Genomic DNA, 20,110 nt, shown 5'->3' with positions numbered 1-20,110 from the left:
TTGTAATTTCTTCTATTCTGTAAAAATTTTGGGTGGGGGTGGGAGAGAGATGGCTCAATAATCCAAATTTAGCGGCTTCACCGCATTAGCCAAACTGAGGATGTGTCGTTAAATGTGAAACAAACAAATGGAGGTTGTAAAAGGGAATGGAACGGTAATTAAAGGGATCCAAATGAAGACGTACGGCAGTAAAGCTCATAAAAGACGGCGAGAAAAAAGCCGGTTTGGCAACACGGCACCTGTGACAATGATCACAGCGCGGATGAAACCATCACGTCTGGAAGTCCTGACCTCATTTGTTGCTTTATTAGCGCCATTGATTTTTTTTTTTTTTTTTTTTTTTTTTTTTTTTAAACAATCCACCCCCGCCCCAATTCAGTTCAATTTCCTGCTAGAAGGGGGGGGGGGGGGGGGGGTCGGATGTTCACATATCATCGTCAGGACACCAACAATCATCAGCAAATCCTCCTCAAACAGATTAGCGATTAGATTAGTGTTTTCTAATCTGGAAGGATTCAAATTCACATCTGGATTTCCCTCACTGTAAGTATGAATTTGATCTTGTTTTAATCTGAAACTCTCATCCGAAATCTTTAAGTGTTGTAATCCGTTGCGAACCAGCACGTGTATGGACTCCATAAATCGTAGCGATAAGGTTCAATGGTGATATTGTGCAGACAATAATTGGATTGACGCAGGGCTGTCAAACTCATTTGTGCTGCGAACCACGTTGTACTTACGGTTTCCGGTATGGCTGTGAAACGATAAAAATCTTTAACCGCCTCATCATGTTTACACGTGACATGAACTTGTTTTGCAGTCAGAATCAAGGGTAATGGGTTTTTCCACCGATTGTTGTTTGGTAAAACTGTAAAATGCTTGTAATAGCTCAATGTTATCATTTATGATATGACAGTTTGAAATTTTGGTACAAATTTGAACAAAAAGAAATCGTGGACGTTGATATACATGATTTGCCTCCGCGGGCCACATATAATCATGTGGTGGGCCAGATCTGGCCCCCGGCCCTTGTTTTTGACACCTGTGGATTAACTCATCTATGTTTCACCTGAAATAAAATTTAAAATTCCTCAAATAAGTAATAAAACACGCTTTCGTAGGTCATTTATTGAAGTTGATCACGTGGCGTAAGACACAGCAGCCGGCAAGCGGCCCGACGCTGTCATTCGGATTTATGAGCACATCTGAAGGTGTCTGCCTCACTGTGCATTTTCTCCCAATAATGCAGTGGATTAAAACTGCGTACATTTTGTAATTAAATTGGGATTGCGTGACTTGCTCTGGCATAATAATGAAAGGACATGATATGCTACACCATGCTGTAAATACATCTTTACATGACTGCCAAACGGTCATATGCCTGTAATATGTCATGTAGCATATCCACCAAAATCAATACAATATTTACAGCTGAAGTCGCCTGTATCGTATCGCATGCCCTTCCTTAAAAGTGGCCCGCTGCTGTTGGCTACTAAAGGAATGAAGACAAAGTGGACGCTTCAGCGGAGGCGCGGGGTAGCCGATTTTTATTTATTTTCGCGGAACGTTTGATTACGTTTTGCGCGGCTCCCGCCAATAATTCCTGCAGTTGGCGAGGCGAACCGACATTGTTTAAGTTAGCATGGACGTGTTTACGCGGTGAGCGCCTCCAGTAGCGCAACTAGCGTGACATCACCCCGAAATCCCCCCAGCTGCTTGGCAGCGGCGGCCCGTCCACGCAGCTGCTAACTTTAAACTCGGCAATAAAGAAAAAATCGGCGGGGGAACTCTTCTGTGGAAAAACACCCACGCCTTCTGAAAAACATCATCTTGCGTCTGTTAAATTATTCTCGAATGTTGTCTTGCTAAATCCATTCGACGGCTATTAAGTTGAATCCCATTTGTCTGTTGTTCTTTGCTTCCTGTTGAGCGTTCCAACGTTCCGTGAACTCAAGCGATAAACATTTGCTTGTATGTCGAGCGTCAAGGTGCGATGGTGAGTTAAATTTACAGTGGCGTTAAAAATCACACAGCAGTAGAGCCAACGTTTTGCCGCAAATACTTTATTTTACTCCACGACGACCCATATTCATGGTATATTCAAAAAGACTCGAGGCTGTAATTCCTGCCAAAGGTGCGCTGGCAAAGTGCGATTGTGCCTCGACTCTCATCAAATCACTCGTATCTCAAATCAGCTTTTCGCTTTAAAAAGAATGGAAGTGACATCAATGCGTTGCAGCTGCCGAAAAACCCAGGACTAATTTGCAGAAATAAAAAAAAAAAAAAACAACCATTAAAGTGGTAGTTTGTTACAAGCGACCTGATTTACAAGTTTAAGAGATGAGCCGTCGAGAATTTAAAAAAAAAAATGTTGGCTGTATGAGCAGAGACTTCAGATAAAAGCACTGCAGCAGTTAATTCACGTCATAGTAAGTAGTTTCATAAATAGATTTATTTTTTTTAAGTGGCTTCAACCAGTTTTTTTTTTTTGCCAAATAAAGGATTAACGTGTATTTAAAATAAATAAAATTATGCAATCACAATGTATTCATAAACTCCAGTATAATAAGCTAAAATATTCCTCCCAAATTTATTTTTTTGTCAACTGACTGTTTTAACACAAGAGCTGGGGTGTCACTCATTTTTGTCGCGGGCCATATTGCAGATATGGTTTCCCACAGGGGGCCGTTATGACTCTGAAACCATGAAAATATTTCGCCTCATCATATTGGTGTGTGAAATTTATGAGGTCATTTTGGAATTAGAAATCAAGGTTAATGTCTTTTTAAAATATTGCTGTTGCTTAGCTACACAATAATGCTTGCAATATCTCAACTATCATTTATATGACAATTTGCTATTTTTGTACAGATTAACAAAAATCACAGAAGTTCGTACTCGTAATTTGCCTTTGCTGGCCACATAAAATCATGCGGCGGGCCGGATCTGGCCCCGCAGACCTTGAGTTTGACACCTGTGTACCAGAGACAAACTCCTCGTGTGTTTTTGATATATTTGGCAAAATAAGATTGTGATCATTCTGATGGCATCTTATGCAGTCGTACGTTTACACCTGATTGTGTTTGACTTCTCATAATTCATCGCTAGCTGTATTAGCATTAGCGTTTGCCCTCACTCATCCTTTGGACACTTTTTTATCCCCCTGCAAATATTTTTATTCGACAAAATGCGGACCTCACGCAACAATCGTTTGACGCTGCCGTTTGCTTTTTTTCCACGTCCGCGTCCAAGTCTGACCGCGAGCTTTTGCAGCTGCGTGGCTGAAAAGTGCTGAATCGCCACAAAGACGGAGTAGCCTCCGTGTCGGCCGGCCGGCCATCCATTCAACCCGCCGGACGTCTCCCGCTGCGACGTCAGCTGGATTGAATGAGCCGAGCCGCACGGGGAGCGTTGCTTTTATAATTCATCTGTGACATTTGTCAGCTGGATGCGATTACTTTTGAAAGGAAATCATGGGCTCTACGCTCCAAACCCACCCGCGATAGGTGAAAGTCTGCGATATAGAGAGACCATGTAAAAAATAAATTAAGAATAATTTTAGCACTTTCAAACACGCATAACAAAAGTCTGCTATCTTAATGCTAACATAATCAGAAACACCAAAGACCGGCGGACAGAAATGAGCGTCAAGGTTGCAGTCATTGGAAACGTGGAACGGAAAAATGCTACTTTATCACACATGATGCAGCAATATGTACAAACAAAACATAGAGTGCAAGAAAATAGAAAAATGTAAACACTAAAATGGTCAACCAGACTATATCATTTTATCAAGGTGAAAATCCATAGGCAGGCTAACTGATAGCGTAGATGTTACAGTAATTTAATTTAACAGACGTGGAGAAGCAATATAGAACAATACAAACGGAGTAGAAAACTATGGATGTACAGTCTGGAATCGATAGTCTACACCCCCATGTTCAAATGGCAACTTTTTTTTTAATGTAAAATGATAAACCGCTTGTTGTACCATTGTTATTACTGTAATTTACAGCCTATAAACTGACTTTCCCCACACTCTTTCAACCCTGCGATTTATACGGTGATGCGGCTAATTTGTGCATTTTTTTTTTTCCCTAATGGCTGAAAGGGGACCGCTGGAATATATGTGCCGAAGAAGTGACTTTTACCGGTCCGGCCCTGATAGTGCTGTGCTAGCGTGTTACTGCAGTGTCTGTGATTTCTACCGGTATGTTTTTTTTTTTTTAAGCCACCCCTGTTAGCGCGGCGCCAGCATTAGCGTTAAACTAAAAAATAAAGTACCGTCTTTCTTTGTAAATATGTCGTGTTTCAATGTGGGCACTTGCGGCTTTTACACAGCTGCGGCGTATGTATGTACCAAATGGTATTTCCTTTACAAATGTACTAGGTGAGGGTAATAACCAAGTGCGCTCTGTAGGCCGGGAATTACGGTAAATAACCTGTAGAATTCAAGTGGGAAAACAAAAAATCAAAAATTTGCGAGGTGAAGTAGAAACAGATTACTGACATAATAAAACGTGCGCGCATCCGCTCATAACTGGGGACGTGGCTATGTTGTGAATTAACTAGTCAGATTCAAACTCATAAAATGGAAGTCGGCGCACACCTGCCTTCGATAAACTCCCAGTAAAGTTCAGCTGTTTGCTTTCAATTCTCCCGGTGTAATATATATATCGCACCGTAGGTTTGATTGATGAAATTATTGTTAGAAATATGCATGTTGAGTTTATTGACGTCTGTACAAAAATCTCAAAATTTTTCGGTTGTCGTCGCCGCAACCCGAGCCAACGCGCCCGATAATTTGTCGTCGGAAAATCCTCATTGGTGTCATCGACCCCCGACGTTTCCCTTCAGAGTTGCCAGCAACAGAAGTCGAGCAGCGGTCGCTTTGCCAAACGCTTAAACAAACACTTCACATCCTGGGGCCATCATTCACGTGCCCCCCCCTTACAGATTATTCCTCAGATCTTTAAACAAAAAAAAAGATCCATATTAGTTCATGTCGGCGGTTCTGCTCCGGCTCGGTTTTTGAAAAAGCATGCGGACAACATTTTACGCTGTCGTTTTCCCAATGTATTGTATTCTTTTCTGTTGGGAGACGGATAGAAGATAGAATTTTCTTTCAATATACCATTTTCAGCAGCACAGTGGGTCAGATGGTAAAGCGTTGGCCTCACAGTTCTGAAGACCCGGGTTCGATCCCGTCCCCGCCTGTGTGCCGTTTGGATGCCCTCCTCGTGCCTGGGACTCCGGTTTCCTCCCACTTCTCAAAAAAACATGCTACATTAATTGAAGACTCTAAATTGCCCCTAGGTGTGATTGTGAGTGCGACGGTTTGTCTATGTGCCCTACGATTGGCTGGCGACCAGTTCAGGGTGTCCCCCGCCTCCTGCCGGTTGACTGCTGGGATAAGGTCCAACACTCCCCAGGACCCTTATGAGGATAAGCTGAGAAGAAAATGGACAGATGGCTGTATCGTTACACAATTGGTATTGTGATACTGCTGGTTCTTGTAATGTTCCGATTATTGTGATGATGATATTGCATTATCACTATTGTGAGTTTTGGTTTTGTCATACTTACGTTTTCTTCCAATGTATCAATAATGATACAATCTCTATACTACAAGAGTACCGGTATTACGACATTATTGGTTGTTAATTTTTGCACCATCTCTGCATTGATTTCACAATAAGGTTTGTATTTTTCTAGTGCATCGATTATCACGTCATGTCTGTATTATGATACCGTTGGTATTGGTTTAATTTTTATATACAGCATAAATTATCAAACCATCTATCATAGGTATTCCTCTTGAGTGTCAATTACCGCGCTGTCTTGTGAAATTATCGGTCATAGATGTTTTTTTTCCCCCAGTTTCCCATCGATCATTTATCTTGATACACTTATTGACATACTACAATATTTGTATTGTTGGTGGGTTTCTTCCAACATAGCAATTGTAACACTACGATATTGGCATTGTGACATAACTACAGTATTATACAATCATTGTATCGTGATGCTATTGGTATTGTAATCTTATATTTGTTTTCTCGCAAGATATCAATTGTCCTACTGCCTGTATCATACAATTTGGTTCGTTGGTAAAATATCAAAATGATTTGAGATGTTACGCTAATTCCCAGCCTTAATATTTTGTGCGCCGCTGATGAAGAAATAGCAATTTAAATCATCTCGAGTACAATGTGCACGATTGATTTGTGGCCCTGAAATTGAAAAAGAGATGTGTGTGTGTGTGTGTGTGTGTGTGTGTGTGTGTGCGCGCGCAACGGCTCCATTCCAAGCCTCCGGCCTTTTTTGTAGCGACTGCATAATTGAAGAGAATGTGAGTTAATATTTCAACAAAGTCCAGATGGGAAAGCAAATGACTAAATGAGCGGAGTTTGAGCAGAAAATCTTTTTTTTTTTTTTTTTTTTTTCTTTTCATTGCAGCGCTCCACTATCTTTTTACTTCAGTCAAATTAAAGAATTTTGGCTTCTGAAATGTGCTTGTGTACAAAAGTAAACGATAAGACAAAAATTACTGTCCACTATATGCAATATACATTTTAATCCCTGAAGTAAGAGTGCTGAACATAAATAGTGCAGCAATACATAGATAATATGAAAATACTCACAGGCATATATTCTTTATCCTCTGCAAAAAAAAAACCCCTCATTATTGCATTAACTTGTTTGTCTGCATTATACTGCCCCCTTCTGGTCATGATGAGCATAACAAAGGGAGCACAATGTCAATGGGAGTTGTTTTTAGTCTGTTTATAATTACAAGATTGTACAGTACATTTTTGTCATAAATATTTTGGGGAGATTACAGATTAATTGAATTTCAATTCATTTTAATGGGGAAAGATGATTTCAGAGGGATAGTATTTTGCGTTATGAGTACGGTCAAGAAATAAATCAAATTTGTAAGTCAAGGTACCACTCTAGCTTTGTTAAATGTACAGAGTGAAAATTAAAAAAATCATCTCAAAAGTAAAACACTCAAGTGCAGACACCTGAAAAATGTACTTCAGGGCAGTAATCAAGTATTTGTACTTAGTTACTTTGTGGCATGGCAGTATTTCTGCAAGGTCCAGCGGTTTTAAGCGGCCAACTTGTTCCCCTCGAGGGGCAGCGCCCTGCCGCGGCATGACCTCATCTCCTGTCATCGCCTCGTTTGTTGCTCATCGCTTTGAGGAGGTCTTCGCGGCGACTCGGCAGTGACCTACGACCTGCTGGCGTCTCAACCCCCGGGGGCCTCGTTGTTCATCTCCAGTCTTTTATGGGGCAAACAGTAACGAGACCAAAATTCCCCGTCCCAATTTGTTCCTGTTACTGCCTCACATTCGTGCAACTTCTGACTCAAGGTGTTCATCATTTGGTTTATTTAGTTCTTTATTATTTGTATTTAATTGGTCACTATTTTGCCCACTTTTTAGTGATTTTTGGTGTTTCGCATGAATATTTTTAATAATTAATAATTACTTTGGTGTGGGTGGGACGGTGACTCAGCTGGAAAGCGTTGGCCTGACAGTTCTGAGGTCGCGGGTTCAATCCCGAACCGACTGTGTGGAGTTTGCATGTTCTCCCCGTGCCTGCGTGGGTTTTCTCCGAGTGGGCACTCAGGTTTCCTTTCACATCCCAAAAAACATGCATCATTGATTGGACCCTCTAAATTGACCCAAGGTTTGATTGTGAGTGCGGCTGGTTGGCAACCAGTTCAGGGAAAGAACATGCAAACTCCACACAGGGGAGTCCGAGGATTTGAACCCCCGGCCCTCAGAACTGTGAGGCCAACACTAACCAGTTGCTCCACCGTGCCGCTCGTTTTCACATTAGTTTACTCTCCTGTTTGGTTTTCATTATTTTAATTCTGTTGTATAAATGTATTTTTATTCTATTAATTTTATATTATGTATGTTCACATTTGAGTGATTGTTTAATTTTGTGTTATTTGTATCTATTTTTCTGTTTGGATCCTTGTTTTAATTGTAATTTTTTCATTTTACAGATTTGTTTTTCTTTTCATGGTTTTTACTGTATTTTCTGTTTATACCTTCACAGAGTCCTGTATCAGTTATTTGGCAATTGGCGTACATTAGCATGTTGCACGCTAATGGTTAATGGTGTTTTTAAATAGTTTTTTTTTTTTTTTTTTTTTTTTTTTTTCCTTCTTCTCCTCTTGTGTAAATTTTTCAAGAAAACTTGACGTTTTTGGCACGTTACCATCCATGCAGCTCCTCACAAGTCGGTCGCCTGGGCCGGCCGTGTTTCTGGCTTCTGGCTACGTGGAGCTTTTAAATAGCATGTGACCCGTTTGCCTTGTTCGTCTGGCGTCCCCAGGGCCCGCGGAGAACGTTTGACTTGATGAACGGTGACATATTGACAGTACGACTCCCATTTTCAAACGCACACGCCGCTTTTTACAGTGGAAGAAACTCCAGACATGTTTGTTTTGACCTCCTGCGCTGAAAAGTGACAAATCCACTTAATCCGCTCGTTCTGGCCGACTTAAAATGTCCGACGATACGATCAAATCGTGTGCGAATGCAATGCAGACTCATTAGAAACATTGAAGCTAATTGTTTCCTCTAATCGGATTAAGACGAACAACCCGGTGGCAGCTGGCGGTCTGGAGTCCCGACTGACTCGACTCTGTTGCGCGGTTCCTTTTAGAACTTCTGTTATTGAGTCTTCTGGTATTGGCGGAGGTCTGGTCTGGACTAAATTCCATTAAAAGAAAAAAACTGTTACAAAAAATGTCCATGAGGTCGGCCGAGGGTTTACTATGACTTCATTCTTCACAAAAACACTTAAGTCAATTGAAGACCCTAAAATGTTAATATTTAGATAAGCACCACATTATTTGCAATGACACTAAATCTACATTTTGAAAAACACTTTAAATTTGGTTAATCAATTCACATTGCAGGCCGTATGCATTATGCATATATTTCTTTTTTGATCAGGTGCCAAGTATGGTTAGGTCCAAAAGTATTTGGACAAGTTTTAACAGTAACGAAGGCAGTCCGTGGCCCGCAGCCCCTAGTTTTAAGCACCCCAGCCTTTCAATTAATCTGGGGCAGACTTGTCTGTGAAAAGAAAACCATAGGACACTTATTGAAGACGCGGAGTTCATATAGGCAGACGTGGAACGAGAGAAATCTGACATCACTTTCCTCCCATTCTTGCGCTTTCACACTCTCGGGCGACCGCAAGCACCGCTCGATCTGTCATGATTCCCAGGAACGCTGCGGTGTAGTCGTTGAGGTGGTGGGGGGGGGGGGCGTCAGAGTGATTCCATTAAAGGTTGAAGTATGGCGGCAGTGTTGATTTACAGTGAAGAAAATAAGTATTTGAACACCATGCTATATTCTCCCACTTAGAAATCAAGGAGAGGTCTGAAGTTTTCGTCGTAGGTGCATGTTCATTGTGAGAGAGATAATTTATAAAGAAAAATCCAGAAATCCCAATGTATGAGTTTTTTTTAACTATTTGTGTGATACAGCTGCAAATAAGTATTTCAACACCTGTGAAAACCAATATTGTTTGTTACAGTAGCCTTTGTTTACAATTACAGAGGTGAAACCTTTCCTGTAGTTGTTCACCACGTTTGCATACTGCAGTGCACACAGATCTTCTCTAGATCAGACAGGTTTCTGGGCTGTCGCTGAGAAACCCTGAGTTTCAGATCCCTGCAAAGATTTTTCTATTGGGTTTAGGTCTGGAGACTGGCTAGGCCACGCCAGAACCTTGATATGCTTCTTACGGAGCCACTCCTTGGTTTTCTTGCCTGTGCGCTTCGGGTCATTGTCACGTTGAAAGACCCAGCCGCGACCCATCTTCAATGCTTTGATTGAGGGAAAGAGGTTGTTCCCCAAAATCTCACAATACATGGTCGCGGTCATCCTCTCCTTAATACGGTGCAGTCGTCCTGTCCCATGTGCAGAAAAATACCCCCAAAGCATGATGCTACCAACCCCACGCTTCACAGGAGGGATGCTGTTCTTGGGACGGAACTCATCATTCGTCTTCCTCCAAACACGGTTTGTGGAATTATGACCAAAAAGTTCCATTTTAGTCTCATCTGACCACAAAACTTTTTCCCATGACTCCTCTGTATCATCCAAACGGCGGTCATTGGCAAACTTAAGACTGGTCTTGACGTGCTGGTTTAAGCAGGGGAACCTTCCGTGCCATGCATGATTTCAAGCCATGACGTCACCTTGGAAACGGTGGTCCCAGCTCTTTTCAGGTCATTGACCAAGTCCTGTTGTGTAGTCCTGGACTGATTCCTCAGCCTTCTAAAGATCGAGACCCCACGAGGCGATATCTTGCATTATTATTCGACAAAAACTGACCACCTTCACGTGAGGCTTATGAGATAGCATACTAGTCCAAATAACATCGCTTTGTCTTAGGAAAGTCTGCTTGGGTTAATGCTACAAACAAAGCAAAATGCCAAAAACGGGCTAACCAACAATGTTGGTGTTGATGCTTGAAGAAACAGCTAATCGAGCACAAACGCTGCATCAACGCATGTAGCCATCATCATCGGGGGGTCAGTCGGGGGTCAAGTATGACAGTCCTCGTTCTGTGGTCTTTGTGGGTCCTCAGGTGGGTAGCTGCGCTTGCCTTCTGCAGCACGGGCGGAGATGGGACATCAAATTGTGCACTTGCAAAGATCTGTCTTTGTGTCTTCCTGTTGGCTGCTGTTGCCTCCCAGGTCTCAGGGTCCATGTGGCAGTTTTTGATCATTTGAGATGTAAAGAATGAGTGAGTGATTGTAGGGTTTCCCGTTGTTGCACGATAACTTTTTTTCCCCACTTTGTTCAGGAACGCCACAAAATCAGTGCAACACAGCTAGCATGTACGCAATCATAAACCCACGTTACAAAGACCACTGCCTCAAATTATTCAACACAAATCAACCACCGAATGACTACATAAAACCCCTTCAAGTACATAATGTCGTTGGTGGGGTGTAGAGAATGAGTGAATAATTCCGAACACAGCTCAGCCTCGGTCATTGAGGTGGGAGGTAGATGGGTTGGGGGGGGGGGGGGGCAGTGGCTTTCTGAGCTCACTTTTGAAAGACATTCACTCCCACTCTCTCGTTCTCTCTCTCTTTCTCCCTCAGTCCCGCTCGGCATTTCTGCATCACGCTGTCGGTGGCAAAGCAGCCAGGCGGGAACACGGAGGAGGCGACACATTGCCGGGAATTCTGCGGAGCATCATGTTCTCGTCGTCTTCCTCCTCAGACGTGTGAGGGGCGCTTCGCCGCGAGCGACGACAAGGCTGCGAGGTAGGACGGCGTCCATTTCGCGCTGAAAAACGGTGCATTATGAATGCAAGATGGTCAGGTTTTTTTTTTTTTTTTTTTTTTTTAACACTAAAATAAGTGGGTTTAAGGTTTGACATGAGCGTCATGCGGCATCAGCTGGCCGCGCGGTGCAGTAGTTCTCAAACTGGGGGCGCACGGACTACCACGTGTCCGCAAGTCGTAGTACATAGCATCATAATGTTATTATTCATAGATAATGAATGAAATGTTTCTTTAAAAAAAAAAAAAACGCAAACCCCCAAAAAGCAGCAATTCTAGTAAAATCCAGCTGTCTTAATTGGTAACTCACAATGAAACTTTATAATTGATTATAATCTATTAACCGATTAACTGTATTTAAGAAAAACCTAAAAAGTGAAAAGTATAATGTATATTTTTTTTATTTTTTAATTAATATTTCAATTAAAGGAATTTTATAAATAAGAATTAAATACCTTTTAGTTCATTCAAGGCAATCAAATGAGCAACTTTCTTCATATACTTTAACACAGGCAAGATTGTTTTTATGATGTTTTTCAGAAAAATGCAAGAATATGGTGGCTTCTGCAAATTTATTTAGATTTAATAGATAAGCTTTGGAGTTTTTCTTAAAATACGATCTTGAAAATGTAGAACTATATATTTTCTTAATAAAATGCAACAATTGTCTGAAATATGCAAATTTATTCAGATAAAGTAATAGACAAATTACAGTTTTTCAACTTTATCTAAAAAAAAAAGACTGTGACAACATATTTTTTCCTCCCAAAACAACTTTATTTACATGAAATTCACAATTTTGTCGTGTTTACTTTTTTTTTTTTTTTTTTAAATATGATTTGACTCAGATAATCTTGCGATGTTTACCCGTGAGCATAAATGGATGCTAACTTTTTGAAACTGGATTGATCAGGAGAGACGAACCCTAACCCTTCATCTTCGCAGGTTGACGGAAACAAAATTAAAAAAATGAAAAGCCATTAGCGGTGCTACAGTAGAACCTCAATCTGGATTGGTGTGCTTTCAAGTTGATTTTGATCCTCTCATAACATCTTTTAGGATGGAGCGTATTGCAAACAGCTTTTTGTCTTTTTGTCCCTCTAGGGCACCGGTGTCAAACTCAAGGCCCGGGTGCCAGTTTGACACCTCTGCATTAGGGCCACCGTACCTCCCTTATGTCTGCCACGTTTTTTTGGTCTCTTGGTGCACCCTGGACTCTATTTAGACACACGTGTGTAATGGAAGGGGGGCAAAATGACTATTTTCAGACGCTGTCCTACATGTGACAACAATCTCCCATATTCTTTCAAAATGTAAGCCTTTAATCACGGAGAAATTTACAAGCCTGGCTAAATTAATAAAACATCTAGTCTCCCAAAAGCATGTCAGAAAGAAGTACTGGAGGTGTGCTGCAGCCAACATGTGCCAACAATCTGCCATATAATGCTGGCGGCATGGACAAAAGGTGAAGAAGCCTTTGTCAGAAGACAGGAATGATTTCTTGGGTTGCTTTCCGTTTGGGTTCTGTGCCAATGTCCATCATGAGACAGCTGTTTTTCTTTTTTTGTTGGGGTGGGCGGACTTCCCCAAGGCTCACGCTGTATGCTTTCTCTCTGCATGAGCCGCGAGGGCCGTCGTCACACGTTTTTTTATGGCCACTCATTCCATGATGAATAATTTTCTCAACCCACGACGACCCAAAATGACTGTAACCAATCGCACTCTGGCTCTGATTTTAAATTTGTCAGGCATTTACATGATCGAGAGTCATGTAATATTTGTCTTCAATTTGTTTTATAGAGGGTTCGGGCACTAGCCAGCGCCTGGCAGCATGTCCACTCTCACTCTTGCCTCGTATAGGTGAAATGTGAAAACTGTCTACCACTTGTCTGCGATACAGTGGTGCCTTGAAATTTCAGTGATGACTTTTTTTATTTTGGATTTTTGCTTTGTCTGCAAAAAAAAAAAAATTAGCGCACATGCATTTGAACCCATCTCTACTCACTTCGCAGCAAGCAAGTACAAAAAAGAGCCTTCAAGCTGTTCGTTGGCATTCCGAGTTGTAGTTTACATTCAAACAAAACAAAGAATTACGAGTTGTGTGTTGAAAACGACACCATAACTTTGCTCTTAGAAAATTATCTCATCTTAGCTTATCTTAACTCATTCACTTCCATTGACAGCTTTTCAAGTCAAATATCCAGGCATATATTCTTTATCCTCTTTGAAGAACAACTCGTATTGCTGCATCGCGTTTTCAACCGTGTCCACGGGTATCCCTACGTCTGTATTATACCTCCCCGGGTGGCGAACGAGCAGCTCAATGTCCATTGAATTGAAGCGATGTGTCAATAAACATTTAATTCTTTGCATTCTACTTAATGGTGTAAATATGGTATCATTCTATTAAGGAGAATATCATAGAGTAGCATTTTTTGGGGGGCTGGAACAGATTACCAGAATATGCCTTGATTTCAATGGAGGAAGATGATTTGAGATCCAAGCATTTTGAGTTGCAAGCGCGGTCACTGAACGATTAAAACATGGCTCTGTCAACGGCCGCCAATCCCCAAAAGGTACATGCTCATATGCGTGTCCACGTTCTTGTTTAAGAGTTTTGGAATCTAATGTTCCGGGGAATGTTTTTTTTAGTCAGTTAAACAGGATTGTTAAGGTCCAGAATGTGTGCACAAACAGGAATTTATTGCCATTTGACAATATTTAGCAGGAATTGGACAAATCTGTTAACGAGGCTTTGCCTTACCCAAATGCCATCCAGATGTCTTCCAGATGCAATTTGTGGGACTAGAAATCACAAGCTCAGACACACTATTGTCGCTTTCTGAACACCGGAGATCTGATCGGGACGGCAGCCCGGGGAGTTGCGCCTCTCGCAGCTCGGCTCCAACATTCTCAGCTTTTCGTTTCCAGCCTGGAAAGTTCCCGTCGGTGTGCCAGAGTGTGGGAAGCGACAGAAGCTCTCTGGATTGTAGCTTACCGACGTTGAAGCGACCTCCATCTGGTTTTCGTGCTTATTTAGCCTTGTAGGTTTGAACTGGACTTGTAACTTTAGCTTACGCCAGACTCCACTCCAAATTTCTTGATGGCGGCTTCATCATCACCCAGCACCTGACTGATAGGTCACCCTGGTGTCGCCCCCTATCAGTAGAGTTGTAAAACTACATTCCGCGCACTTTGATCGCACATGGAGACAACAATCGCACTCACAATCACACCTAGGGGCAATTTAGAGTTCTCCACACAGGCGGGGCCAAGATTCAAATCCCGGTCTTTAGAAGCGTGAGGCCAACCGTCTAACCAGTTGCTCCACCGTCCCGCATCTTTATTGATTATAAAAAATACATATTTTGTGATCACCCGATAAATCGAGGAGATAATCGTTAGAATAATCCATTTAAACATATTCGGTACCCGCAGTCCTAATTATAACGACCTTCCACTTGCTTTGAGCTTCTTCAAATTTCATCCCGCCCAGATGTGTGGACCCTGTGAAAACCGAGCTGCCTTTTAGAGGGAGAGGGGTCAAGGCAGGGGTGGGGTGAAAGGTCAAGACTGTAAAATCCAGAGCGGTCCAATGCGAGGCCACGGCAGGAAATTACCGTGGTTGTTTAACAACGAGACGAGGGGGGAGTCGACGAGGGGGTCTGTCGATTTTACAGATTTACAGGGGTGACTCCAACGAGGACACCTGATTCGAAATTGTCTCATACCTTTTACTTTGATGGTGTCCAGAACTGTACCAGAGCTACCATCAAGACATGTTTTCTACAAAATGATCAGATATAGTAGAACTACAACGGCACAAAGTACTTACTGAGCTACTGTAAGATACATATTCCCTATTGAAATGAATTTAAATGCCATTAATCCTTTCCAGCCCGTGAAAAAAGAACAAAAAAGAGTGAACAAGAAAATGGCGAGTTATATAAAATATTAATGAAAGTATTTAAATAAAAAAGCGAGTTTATTCTTTCTGTAGGTATTTATGTCCTGGATGTGAGCCCTAAGACTAGCAAATGACGTCAGGAGGTGAAGTCATCTCGATCATTTCAGTGTCAGCGTCTGCTCCTTGCAAGTGTTCTCAATTTTTATTTGTATATTTGACCGTTTGTTCCATTCAGTAAACAGCAGAAACCGCATCCCCGGTTGCAGTTCTAATTGCTCACATGCGAGGGAATTACAGTACCTTAAAATGCACTGTTCTGTTTTTGACTTCAATTCAGTTTCGCGGCTATTGCCTTATCTGAAGCTCGTTGACAACTTAAAGTTTGGCCTGCAACGTGTTAACAGTTAGAGGAGTATATTAGTTACAGTTATTGTTACCACAGTATAATAAAATATGTAATGATCATTTTGTCTCAATTTACTCACAAGCTAACTTACTCGGCAACAGGTCAATACACGGGCTAAATTTTCTTCTGCCATCTTGTAAAAAGAAATTCATCTTTATTCTCCATTCCAGGTTCATCTACATTGTCCCGTCTCAAGGTGTGAAGTGTCATGGCCACAACAGTTCTCGTGCGCTGCCTCCTCGTCAGCGCCTTACTCGGCTTCTCGGCCGCCGGTCTTGTGAAAAAGATGCTCCGGCATCGTCGGCAGATGCCTCTGGAGCACAACATCACCTCACCCGGCGCGGACCACCAGTCTGTGGTCTTTAACCACGTCTACAACATCAACGTCCCCGCTGGTCACCTGTGCTCCGTTGACCTGGACGCATCAGAGAGCCTCGCACCCTCGGAAACCGCCATGACCTCAGGCCGGCACCTTACTGCAGATGGGGAGAGCCAGATCATCTTCACCCACCGCATCAACATCCCTCGCAGGGCTTGCGGCTGCGCCGACGACCTGTCCCGTATTCAAGACCTCATGAGCCGTATCGAGATGCTGGAGGACGAAGTGTCAGTCTTGAGGAGTCGGTGTGGGGGTGGTGAGAGAGTCTGTTGCAGCACACAGGGGGTAGGGAATGTGGGGAACAGGTCTCTGTGCGGCGGACATGGAAACTACAGCGCGGAGACACGCGGGTGCACGTGTGAGGCCGGCTGGAAGGGCGTCAACTGCACTGAGCTCGAGTGTCCTGAAGGTTTCTTGGGGGATGACTGCTCTCAGAGCATCTGCCCCGAAAACTGCCGAGATCACGGGCACTGTAAGGACGGCAAGTGTGTCTGCAAGGAACCCTGGATCGGTGTGGACTGCTCCGAACTGATTTGCCCGAAAGATTGCTTCGGCCGTGGACGCTGCGTAAATGGAACCTGCCACTGTGAGCCCGGATTCTCGGGGGAGGACTGCGAACAGCTCACCTGTCCCGCCGACTGCCACGGTAACGGCCTCTGCGTCGACGGCCGCTGTGCTTGCACAGCGGGTTACGGCGGCGACGACTGCTCCCGCCTCACCTGCCTCAACGACTGCAACGGCAGAGGTGCCTGCTTCAACGGGATGTGCATCTGCGACAACGGGTACCAAGGTGACGACTGCAGTCAGTTGGCGTGTCCAAACGACTGCAACGCCAGGGGCCAGTGCGTTAACGGGCAGTGCGTTTGCGACGTCGGATTCCAAGGAGACGACTGCGCCGAGGTTTCCTGCCCGAACGATTGCCTCCAGAGGGGACGCTGCGTCAACGGGCAATGCGTGTGCCAGGAAGGCTTTGCCGGCGAGGATTGCAGCATCAGGACGTGCCCCTCGAACTGCTACGGTCGTGGCGAGTGCGTCGAGGGTCGGTGCGAGTGCCACGCCGGCTTCACCGGAAACGACTGCGCCCTGCTGAGCTGCCCAAACAATTGCCAGAACCGCGGGCGCTGCCTCGACGGGCAGTGCGTGTGCGACGAAGGTTTTGCCGGCGAGGACTGCGGTCGGAAGGCGTGCCCAAATGACTGCCTGACGCGCGGCCGCTGCAACGACGGCTTCTGCGTCTGTCAGGAGGGCTACTCGGGCCATGACTGCTCTCGGATCACCTGTCCGGATAAGTGCAACGGCAGGGGGCGCTGCGTCAAAGGACGGTGCGAGTGTGAGAGCGGCTACGAAGGGGAGAGTTGCGCAGAACGGAGCTGCCTCAACGGCTGCCACGACAGAGGACGCTGTGTAGACGGTCAGTGCGTCTGTGATGAAGGATACATCAGAGACGACTGCTCTGAAGGTGAGCAAACGCCTGAGACATCTTCCATCCATCATTGAAGACTAATGAAGACTCTAAATCAGCAGTTCTTAAGATGGGTTCAGGGACCCCTTTCCAGAGAGAGGTCACTTGAATAAGGGGAATTTCCGTGAATTATGAAAAAGTCAGTGAATGGGTTAAGATGCAAATGGGGAATCGTAAATATGTGGGGGTCTACAACATCCCCCTTTTTGAGGAAAAAAAAATGTAATGTTAAACGCATTTGTTTTAGTGAAAAACATCATAATCTTATGAAGATAAAGTTGTATTTTTATGAGAGTAAGCCGTATTAGGATACTGAAGTCAAATTAAAGACCAGGGTGGAGGATCATATTTTGAAAAGTTTTTTTTTTTTAACCAACTTCATTCTTGTAATATTCCTTTTTGTCTTGGAAAAGTCGAGACATTTTGATTGCAAGAAAACAAAACTATTAGGGATATTAGATTTGCCGTATGAAATAATACATCACTTTACATCAGCACTTGTAATTGGCCCAAAGCAGACTTAGAAAAGACTAATATGTTCAATATGTTTGTTTCCGTGGCGCCGCGGCCACCACATGAAGGTATGCACAATTTTTTTTTAAGGGCTACCACACATCATTTAATGCAAATCATCTTGCTGACTTCCAAGTTCCGCCTCGTGTACTCCAGTTCGAGAACCGCTGCAGTCTAAATTGTCTTACCTAACACACGATTGGAAGCCTTTTAAAACTCACTCCCACCCAAAATATATTCATGTGAGGACTTTTTTTTTCTACCCTTGGCGTCGCTTTCACTACTTCCAGATGTTTCTCTGGAGCTCGCATTAGCTCGTGTGCCCCGGACCATGAGAAACTTCCAACTTTTCTTTTTCCAGTGTCTCCTCCAAAGGATCTCGCTGTGGGTGAGGTCAGCACCGAGACGGTGGACTTATCCTGGATCAACGACATGCTGGTGACCGAATACCTCATCACATACGTGCCCACCCGGCCCGGCGGGTTGCTTTTGAACTTTACCGTGCCCGGCGACCAAAATACCGCCACGGTCAAAGAGCTGGAGCCGGGTTTCGAGTACGACGTCAACGTGTACGCAGTTCTGAGCAACAAGAGGAGCGTCCCTGTTGGCGCCAGGGTGGCCACAGGTACCAGAAAGTACCAGATACCTTGGGCGTTGTAAAGCATTCCAGCATGAAACTGTTGACCTCTTTCAGGACATTTTGTGCGCTATTTATCCATTTTCCAAGTTTGCATGGTAAAATTCACAAATTAAGAGAGATTTTATACATTTTCGCAATTCCTCGACATTTCATTCCAAATTCCAGTCTCAGTCTACTTTCCAAAAATCCAATGTATCAGTTCAGCTCTTGAGCAAGTTCATGCAAGTATTACAGAAATGACTTCCTCGAGTTGTTTGATGGTTTTGGTTTGAATCCCCTCAGCTCTTCCACAGCCAGAAGGTTTGAGATTCACGTCTGTGGGGGAGACCTCCGTCGAGGTCATGTGGGAACAGCTGAACGTTTCTTTCGACGGCTGGGAGATCTACTTCCGTAACATGGTGGGTCCGGTTTGTAAAGCCTTCCCGGAATTTTATGAGTGTGAGGTGCTAAGCCAGGCCATTTTCTTGGAAATCTCTGCTCGGCGCGACATGAATTTCATTTTGTTCCCAGTGTTTGCTTTGACATACAGTATGCAAAAGGACAAAACAAAGTTTAGATGTAAAAAGAATTGCTCCCTCGAACCTAAGCCAGAAAGTATTGTGGCGGCTGCGGAGTCAGAGGGAGGAGTATTGTAGTCTTAATACCGCAAAATTTCAGACCGAGACGGGATCAAGTCGTGAAAGGCACAAGACTGAGCGAAGACAGGAGAAGACAAGACAAGACAAGGGTTTGAGAAAAGGTCGCGACCAAACCTTCGAGGGCTTGAGACAGTCATACTTCGGATTTTTACGGAGCCAAGAACATGTCAAGATGAAGACTTTTGAGCGCTTCCAATCAGGTTTGGACAAATACTTATATGGATGGAGACCAGGTCAAGACCAAAACTTGAAGAAATCAAGCCCAAGATTTTGAGATGGTGAGAGAGGGACTTCGAGTAGATGAGACCAGGTCAAGTTTTTGAAAGTACGAGACGAGGGTTTGATACCAACTTTTAAGTGCCTAAAACCAAGTCAACATCAAGACGTTGAGAATTTGAGGGTCAAGATTAAGACTTTGGGGAGTTGAGACAGGGTCAGGACCAGAACTGACCCTAGAAAACCCTAGACCAAGACAAGACTAATTTAGAAGGCTTAAGACCAAGACTCAGATTTGACCTATTTCATCATCACAGTGAACTTTAACCCAATTAAAAGTATTTATTTATTTATGATTATCATTCAATCGAATTTTCCGTCCTCTCGTCTGACTTGTGCTTGCTTGTTTTTCGTTGTTTCCGTTTTGAAGAAAGAAGAAAATGGCAAGGTGGTGAGCACAGTTCCCTCATCACAAAACCGCTTTGTCCAGTCGGGCCTGGGTCCAGGTCAGGATTACGAGGTGTCCATCAGCGTAGTAAAGAACAACAGCAGGGGACCACCAGCGATCCAACAAGTCACAACCAGTGAGTAAATTAGTTTGGTTTTCCAAAATA

General features: G+C 43.5%; 1 protein-coding gene across 3 annotated transcripts in view; it reads left to right on the top strand.

Annotated features, from left to right (window-relative positions):
- Window positions 1-20,110, top strand: part of LOC133490989 (tenascin-like) — a 43,917-nt gene that overhangs the window by 6,060 nt on the left and 17,747 nt on the right. For all 3 annotated transcript variants that reach the window (XM_061801792.1, XM_061801791.1, XM_061801793.1), the window contains exons 3-7: window positions 11,153-11,317; window positions 15,819-17,486; window positions 18,364-18,627; window positions 18,925-19,040; window positions 19,927-20,080. In XM_061801792.1, coding sequence (XP_061657776.1) covers window positions 15,857-17,486; window positions 18,364-18,627; window positions 18,925-19,040; window positions 19,927-20,080 — 2,164 coding nt within the window. In that variant the 5' untranslated portion in view covers window positions 11,153-11,317; window positions 15,819-15,856. The remainder of the gene's footprint in view (window positions 1-11,152; window positions 11,318-15,818; window positions 17,487-18,363; window positions 18,628-18,924; window positions 19,041-19,926; window positions 20,081-20,110) is intronic.

This window comes from Syngnathoides biaculeatus, chromosome 17, assembly GCF_019802595.1.
Source record: "Syngnathoides biaculeatus isolate LvHL_M chromosome 17, ASM1980259v1, whole genome shotgun sequence".
Lineage (NCBI taxonomy): Eukaryota > Metazoa > Chordata > Actinopteri > Syngnathiformes > Syngnathidae > Syngnathoides > Syngnathoides biaculeatus.
Note: the sequence above shows the minus strand (reverse complement) of the source record. Positions and strands in the feature narration are given on the sequence as shown.